The following is a 16,368-nucleotide window of genomic DNA, read 5'->3' on the forward strand; positions in this document are numbered from 1 at the left end:
CATTAGGCCAACCTCCTTGATGGATAGAATTAATTGATGCATTTATCCAATTAGTGCTCCCTCATGCAATTAATCAGATACCCCTAGTGTAAATTCAATGCTGTAGGTCACAGTTAGGGAGTCAGAGGCTTCCAGACCAGGCCTGTGATGTATAACCCTCCCTTTGTCTCCCTTCACAGTTTTCGCCTTCGCCACACCTGACTAACTTGCACATCAGGCTCCGGGGCTTATTGGGATTCTTGCCGAGTCTAAACATTCTTTCTTGGAAAAAATGTTTGCAGGTAGATTATTTAGAGAAGAAAAAAAAACCCTTTTATTTTATTGTTTTTGCAGCCTGTTGTTTTAGAATAAGAACTGCAAATAGACTAATTAGCATTGCAACAAGGTGTGGAAGAACGGTTTTAAAAATACACTCAACAATCAAATTTGTTTGTACTTATATAGAATGAATAAATGAAACCCACCTTCTTATTGCTGTGCAACAGCAGGAGTGGAAGGGGCCAGAATGACATTTGTAGGCAGGTCAAGCGAGGTCATGATAGCATGTAGGCAGGTCGAGGCAAACAAAAAAAATGCAGGGTAGCTTTCAGCTGGAGTAGACAAAATGAAATATGTTAATGTTTGTCAATAAAACAATTTTTACTATAGTTAAACAGCCACTAAAAAAGGAACACCTGCTTGTTCATGCAGTTATCCACACAGTGTATTATATTCTAGCAGGTCTACGGATACAGTATTGGAGTCAAAGTCTACAATTAATCTTCACATCATACATTAGAAAGCGAATGGTTACCTAAATAGAAACTGGAAAATGGTTACCAACATAGGTTAGTTTGAGTATTTTAGAAAGCGGTGATCTCCTGCCATTTTCAGGAACAACACTCTATATAGTTTGAACAGATTAGTTCAATAATAAGAAAAACAACAACAAAGACAATGCCCAGTGAACCGCAGTTTTGAGTGGAAATGCATTTTTGATTAAAAAAGAGAACACGCAAACTGTTTTGAGTAGCTCAAATATCCACTTTTTTACAAATGTATTGAACAGAGAGGTATCTCAGAACACAGAACATTCTTATAGGTAAATGGGTAAAAAAAAAAAAAAAAAAAAACACATTATATGCCACTTATTTCAGTCAAGAAAAGGGCACAAGTTTACCAAAACTGGACAGTTGAAGATGGGGGGAAAAAAGCAGATTTTTTGGTAAACCTGTGCCCCCTGGAGCTTCAGATTCCTGTTGTTGTCTGACAGGAGTGGACCTCGATGTGATTTTCTGCAGTTGTAGTATACAGCATGTGCTTAGTGGCTTTAAGTGTGTTGTGCATTCTGAGATGCTTTTTTTCACTATGGCTGTAATGAGAGTGTTTTGTTAATTACTATAGATTTCCTGTCAACCCAAAAAAAATTCTGGTTATGCTCCTATGAGCCAGGGAAGCAAGTTACCTAACTCGTGTTAGGTAATAGGCCACATTTCAGTCAGTTTTTTATTTTTTATTATTAAATATATTATCATTAGGAATATAAAGCAAAAAAGTCTTGACAATGTTAAATGCAAAGATTAATATGCATGTAACCCTGTTTTTTAATTTAAGGATCCCAATTTTTTTTTCTAGGAGTGTAGCCCATCACATGCAATTTATAGTTGTCAGCTTCTATCTTGTCCATCAGTGTGCAGCAGATGGTAACAGATATTATTTGGATGGTGGAACATTCTGGATTTTCCAGTAGAGAAAGTGACGATGTGGATGAAAGATGATGTGTCACATATAAATTACAGCAAAGAAAAAATTTTTTTTTCCTAATATCCCAGCATGTTAGGAAGCTAGGGTCAGAGTGCAGGCTTAGGTTTGATATAACACCTCTGGAGCAGGGTTAAGAGTCTTGCTCAAGGGCCCAGAGGTGGCAGCTTGATGGTTAGCGAATCTTCAAATAAAAAATTTAGAACTGTTAAGCCTCTATTGCTCCTTATATATATATATATATATATATATATATATATATATATATATATATATATATATATATATATATATATATATACAGTGAGGAATATAAGTATTTGAACACCCTGCTATTTTGCAAGTTCTCCCACTTAGAAATCATGGAGGGGTCTGAAATTGTCCTCGTAGGTGCATGTCCACTGTGAGAGACATAATCTAAAAAAAAAAATCCAGAAATCACAATGTATGATTTTTTAACTATTTATATGTATGATACAGCTGCAAATAAGTATTTGAACACCTGAGAAAGTCAATGTTCATATTTGGTACAGTAGCCTTTGTTTACAATTACAGAGGTCAAACGTTTCCTGTAGTTTTTCACCAGGTTTGCACACAATGCAGGAGGGATTTTGGCCCACTCCTCCACACAGATCTTCTCTAGATCATTCAGGTTTCTGGCCTGTCACTGAGAAATACGGAGTTTGAGCTCCCTCCAAAGATTCTCTATTGGGTTTAGATCTGGAGACTGGCTAGGCCACACCAGAACCTTGATATGCTTCTTACAGAACCACTCCTTGGTTATCCTGGCTGTGTGCTTCAGGTCATTGTCATGTTGGAAGACCCAGCCTCGACCCATCTTCAATGCTCTAACTGAGGGAAGGAGGTCGTTCCCCAAAATTCCGCAATACATGGCCCCGGTCATCCTCTCCTTAATACAGTGCAGTCGCCCTGTCCCATGGGCAGAAAAACACCCCCAAAGCATGATGCTACCACCCCCATGCTTCACAGTAGGGATGGTGTTCTTGGGATGGTACTCATCATTCTTCTTCCTCCAAACACGTTTAGTGGAATTATAAACCAAAAGTTCTATTTTGGTCTCATCTGACCACATGACTTTCTCCCATGACTCCTCTGGATCATCCAAATGGTCATTGGCAAACTTAAGACGTGCCTGGACATGTGCTGGTTTAAGCAGGGGAACCTTCCGTGCCATGCATGATTTCAAACCATGACGTCTTAGTGTATTACCAACAGTAACCTTGGAAACGGTGGTCCCAGCTCTTTTCAGGTCATTGACCAGATCCTTCCGTGTAGTTCTGGGCTGATTTCTCACCTTCCTTAGGATCATTGAGACCCCATGAGGTGAGATCTTGCATGGAGCCCCAGTCCGAGGGAGATTGACAGTCATGTTTAGCTTCTTCCATTTTCTAATGATTGCTCCAACAGTGGACCTTTTTTCACCAAGCTGATTGGCAATTTCCCCGTAGCCCTTTCCAGCCTTGTGGAGGTGTACAATTTTGTCTCCAGTGTCTTTGGACAGCTCTATGGTCTTGGCCATGTTAGTAGTTGGATTCTTACTGATTGTATGGGGTGGACAGGTGTCTTTATGCAGCTAACGACCTCAAACAGGTGCATCTAATTTAGGATAATAAATGTAGTGGAGGTGGACATTTTAAAGGCAGACTAACAGGTCTTTGAGGGTCAGAATTCTAGCTGATAGACAGGTGTTCAAATACTTATTTGCAGCTGTATCATACAAATAAATAGTTTAAAAATCATATATTGTGATTTCTGGATTATTTTTTTTAGATTATGTCTCTCACAGTGGACATGCACCTACGATGACAATTTCAGACCCCTTGATGATTTTTAAGTGTGAGAACTTGCAAAATAGCAGGGTGTTCAAATACTTATTTTCCTCACTGTATATATATATATATATATATATATATATATATATATATATATATATATATATATATATATATATATATATATATATATATATATATATATATATATATATGTGTGTTTACTATTACTCTTATAGGATTTAAAAAAAAAAAAATCATAGTTAATGTTTTAAGATAAGCAACTAAACTGGTATATAATTATAATTACCTGCCACTGTATTTGGTTGGACAAGATTATTACTAATTATTATTTCTGCCTGTGTTTTTCTATTTCAGATGCCCTTCTCATTTTCCATAATGTTCTCCTGGAGGCTGTAGGCGGTCCACTGCAGTTTGCACCTTTTTAAAAACAGCTGTATCACAACACTAAACAAATACTGCTCTGTATTCAGTACACTGCGTGTTTTTTTTGCAAACAGATTTTCTCCTCTCTCTTAGTTTGTATCAGAATTTCCTTAAACGATTATTTTCCATCAGGACAGAAACTGATTGTTTCTCTTTTTGAAGAGTGCGGTCCATATCTATGGAACAACACAAATGGCCCATTCTGACCTATTTACCTTTTCAAAAATCACTTTAAGGTAAACCAACATTGCTATCAGTTCTGTTTGTGTGATTTGGAAGAGCCTCATCTGGATTATTGCGCTTCAGCCTGAAAAACCTCCTGAACCTTTCTGCTTTACTATCTTGATTTCCAAGCATGTCTTTGTGCTTTCATATCTCCCACTCCAAACCCTGCTTATCCCATACAGTGTTGGTAGCAGACTTTGCACCGGGCACAGCGGAATTAACTCTTCTTTTTGACACTTCATCTGAAATGATGCCTCAGTCTCTCTCCAGCATCTGCAAGTTTTAAAAAAGAAGTACTAGCTATTGGATCCAAGCACGTCTAATTAAAACACTACTTGGATTTTTTTATTTTATTTTTACAATTACAATTTTTGTGTGTTCTTGATTGTATGTACAATATTTGCCACATGTACAGCAGGAGATTGAGAGTTGTCTAAAATGGCTGCACAGTGGAGACAAAGGGCAAACGCTCTAGTTGTGACTCTCGGAGTGCTGCACTGCTGGGGATTGGGGTCCTGTTATGATGAGAGGACTAGCGTACTCACAGAGGACAAATCTCTGGAAAAGCACCCAGTGACCCATGAAAGAGTGAAGAGAGGGTGGGTGTGGAACCAGTTCTTTGTGGTGGAAGAGTACACAGGAACAGAGCCTCTTTATGTTGGAAAGGTATGTTTTTTCAATTTATATACTGCTTGGTTGACTACCTAATATATAAATTGATACATGTACATATTTGTTTTGCACTACAAAATGACACTTTAATGATCTTCAGTCTAAATGCAGTACTTGCTTTTAAAACTTTCTTCAGCATGGCTTTTGCGATTACTTCAATTTTGATGGAATGACTCTTTTGTTATCTGCCAGGATTGATTAGTGTATTGAGCCATAGATTTGTTTTTATAAACGTTTGCTAATTCGGTTTTGTCAAGATGCTGGAAGGTCAGGGGGTTTGAGCTCTGGTATTGCCAAGCTGCCACTCTTGGGGACTCTGAGCAAGGTCTTTAACCCTCAGTGATCCAGGCGTGCTGTATTATGACTGACCCTGTTCTCTGATCCCAGCTTAATAACATCTCTGGGATATGCAAAGAAAGAATTAATTGTGCTGTAAAGTACATGAGACAAGTATAAAGCACCTTTATCTTTTACTGTTATCTCTGTTTGTTCATCATCTCACATCATCTTTAGCTTGTCTCAAGTCTCAAGTTTCAAAGCATTGGTTAGCATTAAGTTTGCCTGCATATGAGTTTAAATAAAATCAGAATACTATTAGGCATCACTGTAATTGAAGGGAGTAGCATTGCCACATCACAGCTCCAGGATTTGTTTCTAAGATTGGATGACTGTCTTTGTGGAATTTCTATTCATGTTCTGTCTGTATCCATGTGAGTTTCATCAACAGGGCTGTAGGTGGACTGGCTAAGATAAATTGCCTGTAAGTATAAATATCTCTGTGTGTGGTGTCCTGTGATGGACTGGTGTCCAGGGTGTGCTTTGGCTTTATACCCAGTGTTGCAGGATAATGACCAAGATAAAGTCTGTACTGAAATTGAGTGGAAAAACCTGTGCGTAGGCATCTACTTATCTGCTTGATTGCTTGACAACAACAAAAAATTCATCATCAAGAAAAAAAAGTTGGTACTATTATTAAAGATATTTAAGAATTAAAAAGCAAATAATTTTACTGATGACATGAAGTTAATGTAATGTTTCCATGTGAAAAGCCTGTAAGTTTTACAATCCTTGTAAGTTTTTAGTATTTAAAGTTAGCTTGAATTAGACTTGTTGCCTACAGTTGATTAGTGTTCAGCTACCGGACTGTGATGCAGCCCTCTACTTTAAGTTCAAATTAGCTGTAATTTATGCCTTGAGGGACTTTTTTTGTTAGGTCCAAAATAAAATATTTTAGTAAGGTAGGGACAGACAGAACTAGAGCCGGGGGTGCTCATCCTCACATTCCGCAATGCAGTCCACCAGGGCTTATCTCTCCCAAGATGTACACAGATACAGAATATTAACAAAGGGTTGTGGACACCTGACCACCTGACCGAAATCACTTGACTACAAATTGCATGTGATTGAGACTAAATGTGGAATTTTTTTTATCATTATAATAGCCTCCACCCTTCTGGGAAGATGTTCCACATGATTTTGGGGCATGGTTGCAAAGATTTGTGCTCATTCAGCCACAAGGATATTAGTAAAGCCAAGCACTGATGTTGGATGAGGACGCCTGGGGAGCAGTCAGTGTTCTATTTCATCCCAGAAGTGTTGAGTTCAGAGATGTATAGCAGGCAGAGGTGGGAAGTAACAAAGTACAAATACTTCGTTACTGTACTTAAGTAGATTTTTCTGGTATCAGTAATTTACTCCACTATTTATTTAACGGACAATAATTTATTTTACTTTCACTCATAAATTTTTACACAAATATCTGTACTTTTTACTTCTTACATTTCCAAACCAGCCTCGTTACTTTTAGTATTATTTTTTCTCATTGAGCCCTGTTTCCAGCCTATCGACCTATCATTGCGCGGCTTTTTCACCATATCACTGGTGTATTATTTCCTGGCTATCAGACATAGACGTAGGCTAGCGGAGCAAACTATGAGCAAGGCAACAAGAGGAATGGTTGATGTGAATTCAGAGGGAGTCACCGATGTGAAAATAAATAAAAACAAAGACATTCCTCAACACCAATGGCCATATATAAGGGTGATGTTCGAAATTATCGGTGTAAAAAAGTGCTGGCTTTCAAGAATTCGCCGTCAAATTTGAGAAAGCACATACAGGTAATCTAACAATTTATTGTTATATCTTTCTTGTCATGAGCCATTTTAATGTTTAAAGTTTTTTTTCCACTACAATTCTGTTTGTCTTTTATATAAGGGATGCTGCCACAAAAAAAAAAAAAATAAGGATGCTTCTGTATTTTCTGTAGATTTCTGTAGAATAGAGCTGTCATTTGAAATCTGAGGTTTAGTCAGATTTCAAATGACATATATATATATATATATATATATATATATATATATATATATATATATATAGAGAGAGAGAGAGAGAGAGAGAGAGAGAGAGAGAGAGAGAGAGAAGTAAGGCACACACATTTTGGATTGATTCATTATTTTGGAGTATGTGTGCACTGGACAAGATAGGAGCTGATGTCTAAATGGGAAATCAGGCAAGGGGGAAGAGGTGGGGGTTGGATGTCTGGAGAGAGATGATTTTATTAATAAAATTACCCAGAATTATTGCCCACCGTGAAGCCATAGAACATCCAAGACAATTAATAGAGGCTGCTGGTGTTGCTAGACCCATTTATCGCTGAAGGTATCAAATACTTTAATTAGGGCAGTATAGGATTAAATATGACCAGCATGCTTTTTATCACCAGTAACCATTTAAAACAAGGCATTTTTTTTTACCCTTCACCATTGCCTTTCCCCATGTCTCTATCTTGTCGAACTTAGCAAGGATGCCAAGAATATAGGGCTATTATTCTTCTAATGAATTTTTTTTCTCTTCCTAAATGGTCTGTCTGTGCTATTAACTGGCAGTTTTGCAACATACATTTGTATAATGAATTTCCCTGCTCTTCTTTGAACTGCTCAACCCACATTTTTTAAGCATTCATTTTTGCAGAAAGAAAATGCAGTGAATGTGATTTGATAAAGTGCCATCTGTCTGTCTGTCTGTCTGTCTGTCTGTCTGTCTGTCTGTCTGTCTGTCTGTCTGTCTGTCTGTCTGTCTGTCTATCTATCTATCTATCTATCTATCTATCTATCTATCTATCTATCTATCTATCTATCTATCTATCTATCTATCTATCTATCTGTTTATATTTTAGCAGGTCATCATAACTCTATGCCCCTTCTAAGTATTAAATCTATACCACAAAATCTAACAACATTGTTTTTGCTCACTTGGACAAGAACAAAAAAGTGAGTCCTGGAAATTTTGATGTATATTTTTGTTTATATTCAATCACAGAGCAAAGTAAATCTTGTGTACAAAATGTCAAACAAACATAGCTAATACTGCACTTAGAGAACACATTATTATCACCTTTCCTTTATTTTTAATATTGTATTCATTGCTACTCCAGTCTCGGAATATTGTGATTACTGTACTTAACATGAACATTTCCAAGATAGCTGCTAATAATACCAAGTCTTTCAAGTACATAAGTCATAAACTCAATAGACGCAGGCTACTTATCATAATTTAACATCAAGGACTCCAGTTCTGCAGGCACAATTGTAATTTTCTCACATAATGTGAGCCATTATACATTGTACATTGTATACTTAGTGGAGGCAATAGCATTTCCAACTAAATAACCACTGAGTGGACACACAACAAGGCACATGCAAAAACAGAAAATAGTCACTGTTCTGAGATGTTTTTAAATGAATGATGGAATAAAATTGATTGTATACACAATACGGTTGATTTGATAATGAATTATTTGCGGTTGTTTTATTTATTTATTTATTTATTATTATAATTATTTTTAGTTACAGTACTTTACTCTTTTTCATATAAAATTGCGACAAAGCACCAAACGTGAGTGTAGCAGATCATTATTTTCTTAGGCAGTAGACTACTTTAGATTGGAGCAATTGAAAAAATAAAAGTAAATTAGTGGGGAAAGAATACATTTATTTCATGGGGATATGTTCAATAAAGCACCAGGACCACATTGAATCTCTAGACAAGTGCTTTAGGCATGTGCTGATGAACCGGTGGTTCTTACTGCAAAAAAATTCCAACCTCTTCTAGTCTCTCACAATTGTTTCGACCTGCTTTATCATCCAGCATTGTGCCACTACACAAGACAACTGTAATCAGACCTCTAAATGACTGCTAGCTTACATCAAAACCAGCTCAACAGATTACACTGTTTCATTAGCATTACAGACCACCTTAAACCAGAGTAATCATGTTTTTTACTACAACCTTTAGCACAATAGTCCCTGACAAATGGCTCTCCAATCCACACAACCAAAGCACATAAATTTGTGACTTCAATATGGACTTTCTTACTAATGGAGCACAACATTTTTTAAGAATAGGCGCATACACTTCTAACACTCTCACTTTCAACACGAATATTCCACAAGTATTCTGTTCTGAGCCTAATACTGTATTCACTATTCACCCATGACTGTGTACCTATTCACAACACAGACACTGTTATTAAATTCACAGATGACACTACCATTCTCAGCCTAATCTCAGACAACAATGAGACCTAGCCAGGTGTTGTGGGGAAAACAATCTGGCCATGAATGGGAAACAAGACCAAGGGAATCATCGACTTTGGGAAATCGAACAGGAACAGTCTGCTCTCTATATAAACAATGTAGACATGCAGAGAGTGGCTGGATACTATTATTATGGGAGTCTGAATGACCGAGAACATTGGCCAGTCTCTAAACACAGCCATAAAGAAAGCTGAAAAAAATCTCTCTTTTTCCTTAGAAAGGTAGAAAGGGCCAAACTACCACAAGAACTGTAACCAGTGTCCAAAATATCACTGAAATGTAGCTCCTGGACCTAAAAGAAATCAACATTAACTGCTGCTTGAAAAAAGCCTTAGCATCATCAGGGACACATTCTTACCACCTTTCATTCGAAAACACTTTGTTTAGCAGTAGGACACTGGTGGCTAATATACCAATCTCATTGTTGATGTATCATCCTACACAGTGGTATTTGCACTCGGCTGTCTACTTCCTACATCTTTCACAACATGTAAATAAGACACTACAGACATCAGTATGTTATTTAACAGGATTATCTCATTCTCTCACTGCCATGAGCCTAATCTATGCATTGACACTTTTTGCAAGTTTTCTTTTGTATTATTTTATATAATGTATATTTATCTGTCTGTCTGTCTGTCTGTCTGTCTGTCTGTCTGACCATCTGTCTAGCTAGCTAGCTACCTAGTCTTCAATTCTTGACCTTTACAAAGACCCTTTAAACCTGAGATGTCTGTATGACTATTGGCACACGGTTAAGCCAAATGGATTTTACTTTTTTAATACATGTTATTTAGTATAAATCAGTAACTGTAGTATCACCACTGGCATTCTTATTGAAGCTTGTGTCTGTTGACATCAAACTAAATGTCAGCTAATCTCAGATTTGTACAATAAAAATTGCGACAGTGTCTCTTGTTTTCAGAGCATGCACAGAGAGCTGAGTAAAAGTAAATGTCACTATCCGGTCATGGAGCTGCTCTTTTCCCTACAGTGATCTTGTGCTTAATTTCTTTTCCTAAAGCCTTACCCACAAAATAATTTCACAACTTTATTTAAAGTACATTTTCTATATATAGAGTATAGTTTTATATTTATCTGCAGGTACATTTTAATGAATTAAAAAGCCCAACATTTTACAGAATTGTTGTGCATGCTATTGAGTTTGTGTTATTAGCGTACATTTATGATGTCACTAATTCAGTAATTGATTTGGTAATACACCATCCAGGTATAACATTAAAACCTGTAGCAAGTGAAAAGAATAGCATTGATTATCTGGTTACAGTGACACCTTTCAAAGAGTGGGATAAAGTAGGCAGCAAGTAAACAGTCAATTTTAGCTGTTGATACACCGATCAGGCATACCATTATGACATTGTGTTGGCATTAACTTCTTCAGCAGTTTAAGCTACAGTAGCTCATCTGTTGGATCGTATAACACATAAGCCAGCCTTCGTGCTTCACATGTATCAGTGAGCTTCAGCCCCACATGACTCTGTCTCCCGGTACACCACTGTTCCTTCATTGGAACACTTTTGATAGATACTGACCACTGCAGACTAGGAACACCCCACAAAAGCTGCAGTTATGGAGATGCTCCGACCCAGTCGTAACAATCACAATTGTTGCCTGATATATCCCACCCACTAACAGGTGCCATGATAAAGAATTAATCAGTGTTATTCACTAACCGGTAATAATGTTATAATGTCATAATGTTATGTCCGATCGGTGTATGTTGGAAGCAGGAAAAATATTGCGGTGCAAGGAATTCAGGAACTTTGGCAAAGATCAACAATACTATTAGGGGTGGGGGTTGGCAGTATATATCCATTGTCCTCAGTTTTGGCTCTGTCTAGAATTACTGTAATATAAAGAAATTATACAAAATTTAAGAAATTAATTGTTTCACCCTTGGCTATAATCTGCATTTTACTCTAGAAATAGGGAAAATGTACATTATTTACAGTGCCTTCTGAAGCTGCCAGAAGTTTAATTACAGTGTGAATGTTTTTTTTTTTTGTTGTTGTTGCTTAAAAAAAATAATAAACAGTGGTTAAAAAATATTTAATAATATCTTGTGATAGTAATTCACAGTCAGCACTGTGTCATGGGTGTTGGGTCAAAATTAGCACCTCATATGCCAACTTATCATATCCAAACTGGGCATGGGGACAGACAAGAGACGATAGCTAATCAGGAGAGAGAGAGAGAGAGAGAGAGAGAGAGAGAGAGAGAGAGAGAGAGAGAGAGAGAGAGAGAGCATACATGAAAGAGCAAACAAATAGAAATGAGATTATTGTCTGATATACTATAAACTGAAAAAAAAAAATAGGATAATTGACAATTGCTGTTATTTAAAAAAAAATTGGGGAAGTTACTGAATGAAGTTAATTTTTAGCTGATTTATCCTAATTGTAAAAATGCTATCATAACCTAGTTGGGCAGTTGTTTAGCTAGAGATGTCTGATAGCTAGTAGTGATTTTTTTTTTTCTCAGCTGCTTTAAAACATTTCTCGCATTATCCTTAATATTTGCAAACCAGTAAGTGCATTCTCAAAAAAAAAATTTACAAACTGCACAAAACATTGAATTTCTAGCAAAAGCCTGTACTTTTCTCAGAATCCTAAATTTATCTCTCAAAAGTAAGCATTCGTGTCAATGAACATCTCATTCCCATCAGAATTATCAAAATGTTTAGTCATGTTGTCAGTATGATGGTGCACATTTTCATTATTTCTTGATATAAACTACGGTTTGGATTACAATGATTGAAAATGTACTAAGTTTAATTATTGGTTGTTCTGATGCCATACACTTTCTTCATTAGTGACATTCAAGATTCATTCTTTTACAAACAATTTTAGATGACAGATGATGGCAACTGGTTTAACCAACTGGTTTAACCAACTGGTTTAACCAATGACTTATGCAATGAACTGATGCGGAGATGTTTTGAGGGTTAAGACTATTTAGGTGAAACCGGTATAATATATTTTATCAACAAGACATAAACAACTGATAAATGTAGGAAACAGCGGACAATTGTTGACAATCAAGTAAATAAATGTACCAAAGCATTCGCAATTTGATCAAAGCAACAAGAAATGTTTTTTATGATGAGTACAAGTGACAAATTGATGTGGAGGTTGAACAAGGTGTTTTGGGAATTTTATTTCTGATCGGAGAAACGCTCCAAAGCAAGGTTACGTATGTAGTTCCCTGAGGGAACGAGATGCTGCGTCAGAACGCTGTGGGAACGCGACTGCATTGTCTATGCTCTAAATAATAAGTCTAATTAATCAAAATTAAAGACAGGCTGTCACTGGCGGGCTGACGTCACGACCAGGGAGTATAAAGCACACCTGGACAGAAGACTGCTTCAGCTTCTGTAACCGTGAAGGTAGTGCTGAAGGGGTGCCGGAGGTGTGGCTAGAGACGCAGTGTCTCGTTCCCTCAGGGAATTATGGTTACATGTGTAACCAAGAGACGTTTCCTTTTAGGAACTCAAACTGCGTCGGAACACTTTCCGAACGAGAGTCCAATAACACCACACCGACCAGTCCCTAACTAGTGTGAATGAGCAAAACTGAGTCAAAGGACATAGGTGCCAGGAGTGGCACAGAGGTCATGGTTGTAAAACCTGGTAAAGGTGAGCAAGGTGGACCACCCCACAGTGTCACAGTGGTCTTGGAGGGACACTCCAGAGGACCAAGCCTTAGAGGCTGCCACACTCGACCCGGAGTGTGGCAGCCTCTAAGGCTGCCACACTCGACCCGGAGTGTGGCAGCCTTAGAGGCTGCCACACTCCGGGTCGAGTGAGCTCTGACCCCAAATAGAGGGGGCAGACCAGAGGACCTGATATCTTTGGTGGACGTAACAGTCCAGTTCTTGGACCGGGTACAACTGGTTCAACCTCTCCTGGTCTGGGGTCAGGAAATGCCCAGACATGTGGGCGTAAACCGCTGAAACGGCATACGCATACACTTTAATGGTGAACAGAGCTGACCAGTTTTGCAAACTGCTCCTGCAGAAACTCCAGCACTGAACCAACTGGGCAGTGGACTGTGTCCAATCGGTGCCAAGAGCACCATGCAGTGAAAGGATGCCATCTCACGGCATACGACCTCCTTGTGGAGGGAGCTCTGGATTGGAGAAAGGTCTCTACCACCTTAGTGGAGAGACCCCCGCAGGGCTACCAGGGGGAGACAGACTCTGTCCAGGCGAATTCTCTCCAAAACTCCTGATATCAGAGCAATGGAGGAGGCGTCAAGATGCAGCCTCGGCCACCGTTGCGCCACAGCATCCAGTCCCAAAGGGGCTGGTGGATATAGGGAGAACCATAGGGCTTTTGCCAAAATCTCTAAAAAACGCTCCACTCTCTGGGCCGTGTGTCTTGCCGTGTGACCTTGATTGTTCGGAGGGATTGCCCTTCCGAGAGAACCCCTGGGCTCTAAGCCACAATTGAAGGGGTCTCATGTACAGGAGGCCAAGTGGAATGACACTGCTGCCATGAGCCCGAATAGTCTCTGGAACTGCTTGACAGTAAATGACTGCCCTTATCTGACCTTTCTGACCGCCGTGATGATGGAAGAAACTGCGTTTGCATAGTCACCAAATCCCAAATTACTCCTTTTTTCTGTGATGGAGAAAGCACACTCTTCCCGGTATTCAGCCGAAACCCCAGCTCCTTTATGTGAGCGAGAACATCATCTCGATGCCGGACTGCTTTAAATCAGCTAATATCAATCAATCGTCGATATAATTGAGGATACAGATACCCTGAAGTCTTATGGGGAGCCAGAGCCGCATTGACACACTTTGTGAAGGTGCGGGGTGACAGGGCAAGGCAGAATGGAAGAACCCGATATCGGAATGCTTTGACCCCAAAACTCTGAACCAGAGCCTCATCAAAGAGCAGTTCAGCTGAAGTAGATCTAGGATAGGATGCAACCCACCATCTTTTTTGGAAACTATGAAGTACCGGCTGTAGAACCCGGACTCTGTCTGACGCAGGGACCACCTCAATGGCCTCCTTCCTCAGGAGAGTATCTACTTCTTGTTCCAGGACCAGAGCCTGCACTTGACAGTATGAAGTGCTTGGTTGGGGTTGGGGCTGCACCTGCCAAACAGCCTCATGAGAGCGGCGCAGGAAATACCGCTGGAAGGCTGTTAACTACCGAATCAAGGACATTGCCGAACAGGCCTGAAGGAGAGAGTGGGGCGTCCAGCACCTTATCCCTGTCTGGTTTCTAGGGTATTTTGGACAGGGTGGGCCAGAGATGTATCTCAATGGCTGTTAGGGCGGCCATAGACTGGCTGATGGCCTAAGCAGTCTCCTTTGTTGCCCGTCAAGTCAAGTCAAGTCAAGTTTATTTGTATAGCGCTTTTCACAACAGACATTGTCTCAAAGCAGCTTTACAGAAAACAACAGTGAAGGTGAATGGTGTGTGTTTGTCCCTGATGAGCAAGCCGTGGTGACAGTGGCAAGGAAAAACTCCCTTAGATGATATGAGGAAGAAACCTTGAGAGGAACCAGACTCAAAGGGGAACCCATCCTCATATGGGTGACATCAAGAGTTTGGTCATAAATCTTTCAACAATACAGAACAATTTGTGATCATCATAGATCCAGCATCAGCTTCTCCATGCCAGGGCCTTTAAACACTCGGCATCTACTTCTCCATGATCATCCATAGGTCCATAGGCCTGATCTGCCATACGGCGGATCTCTGAAAACTGGCAGCAGTTCGGCTTGGTATGCCTGCAGTACCGACATGGTGTGCAAAACATTCAGCGGCTTGACCTGCTGAGGCGTAAGCTTTACCTACAGCGCCGAGTTAGTAAGCAGGAGCTTGGTGCTTGGTGGGTAATGTCGGGGGTTTTAGGGAAGATGCCAAAACCGGGGAGAGATAGCATGCTAGCATCTGTGTCATGCCACAGCCGTGGCATGACACTATAGCCATAATCCCTAAGCCCAGAGACTTCGGAATAAATCATGGTCTTGGGGCTGAAGGGGCTGGATGAGAAAGGCCGTGCCCAGGACCTGGACACCTCGGTGTGCAGGTCAGGGAATAATGGCAAGCCCCGACGCGGAGGCTGTGACGCCGGGAGCTAAAAACGCTCATCGAGCTTGCCCGAGGGAGGGGCTTTATGCCAGCCAAGCTATTTCAAGCTTCTGGATTCGGATTCGTAAGCGCAAGCCCCGCCCCCTCCCTCCTTGGAGGAAGAGAAGCGAAGCTGCGCGCTCTCGTGACGGGGGAAGACATCGCCGACAGGCGTGCCTCCGAAGCCGAATGAGAGTTGGACCAAGCATAGGAGGAAGGAGAAAGGAACAAGCCCGTCTCCAAACCTTCTGCGAGATCCGTAAGCAAACCCTGGGAACGGGAGCGCCACTCCGCCTCAGCAAGAGTGGGATCGGAACGGCGAGGCGTGGGGGCATTCTCCTCAAAAAGTGCATGCCGGGAGCGGAGCAGGCTTATGAGCGCAGTGCTGGCAATTGGCTCTCGAAAGAAAGCTAAAATCACATGGGCCGCTCCCAAACAAGCCACACCCATGCTTTGTGTATTCCTTCCAGAAATTAAACGAGGACAGGGAGAAGCACATGGCCGAAATGTGTGCTTGGTTTTCTCGGATGCCTCCATGATTTTGACAAAACAGACAGACAAACATTAAATTTTACACAGAGTGCTTCATGAACGAACCAAAGCTAAAGCAGTCTTCCCTCCAGGTGTGCTTTATACTCCCTGGTCGTGATGTCAGCCTGCAGGTGACAGCCTGTCTTCAATTTTGACTGATCAGTCTTGTTACTCAGAGCATGGACAACGCAGTCGCTTCAATTCCTGAAGTTTCATTAGAAGACATTGTCTTGGTATTGTCAACAGTACTAGCTT

General features: G+C 40.0%; 2 protein-coding genes across 6 annotated transcripts in view; both read left to right on the top strand.

The window, feature by feature from the left end:
* LOC310720344 (uncharacterized protein) overlaps positions 1-16,368 on the top strand; it is a 388,245-nt gene that overhangs the window by 141,272 nt on the left and 230,605 nt on the right. The window lies entirely within an intron of this gene.
* The window catches only part of cdh22 (cadherin 22), a 246,472-nt gene that overhangs the window by 104,710 nt on the left and 125,394 nt on the right, over positions 1-16,368 (top strand). For all 5 annotated transcript variants that reach the window (XM_083529723.1, XM_083529724.1, XM_083529726.1 and 2 more), the window contains one exon: positions 3,912-4,871. In XM_083529723.1, coding sequence (XP_083385849.1) covers positions 4,644-4,871 — 228 coding nt within the window. In that variant the 5' untranslated portion in view covers positions 3,912-4,643. The remainder of the gene's footprint in view (positions 1-3,911; positions 4,872-16,368) is intronic.

The sequence above is a fragment of the Silurus aristotelis genome (assembly GCF_946808225.1).
Source record: "Silurus aristotelis genome assembly, chromosome: 2".
Classification (NCBI taxonomy): Eukaryota; Metazoa; Chordata; class Actinopteri; order Siluriformes; family Siluridae; genus Silurus; species Silurus aristotelis.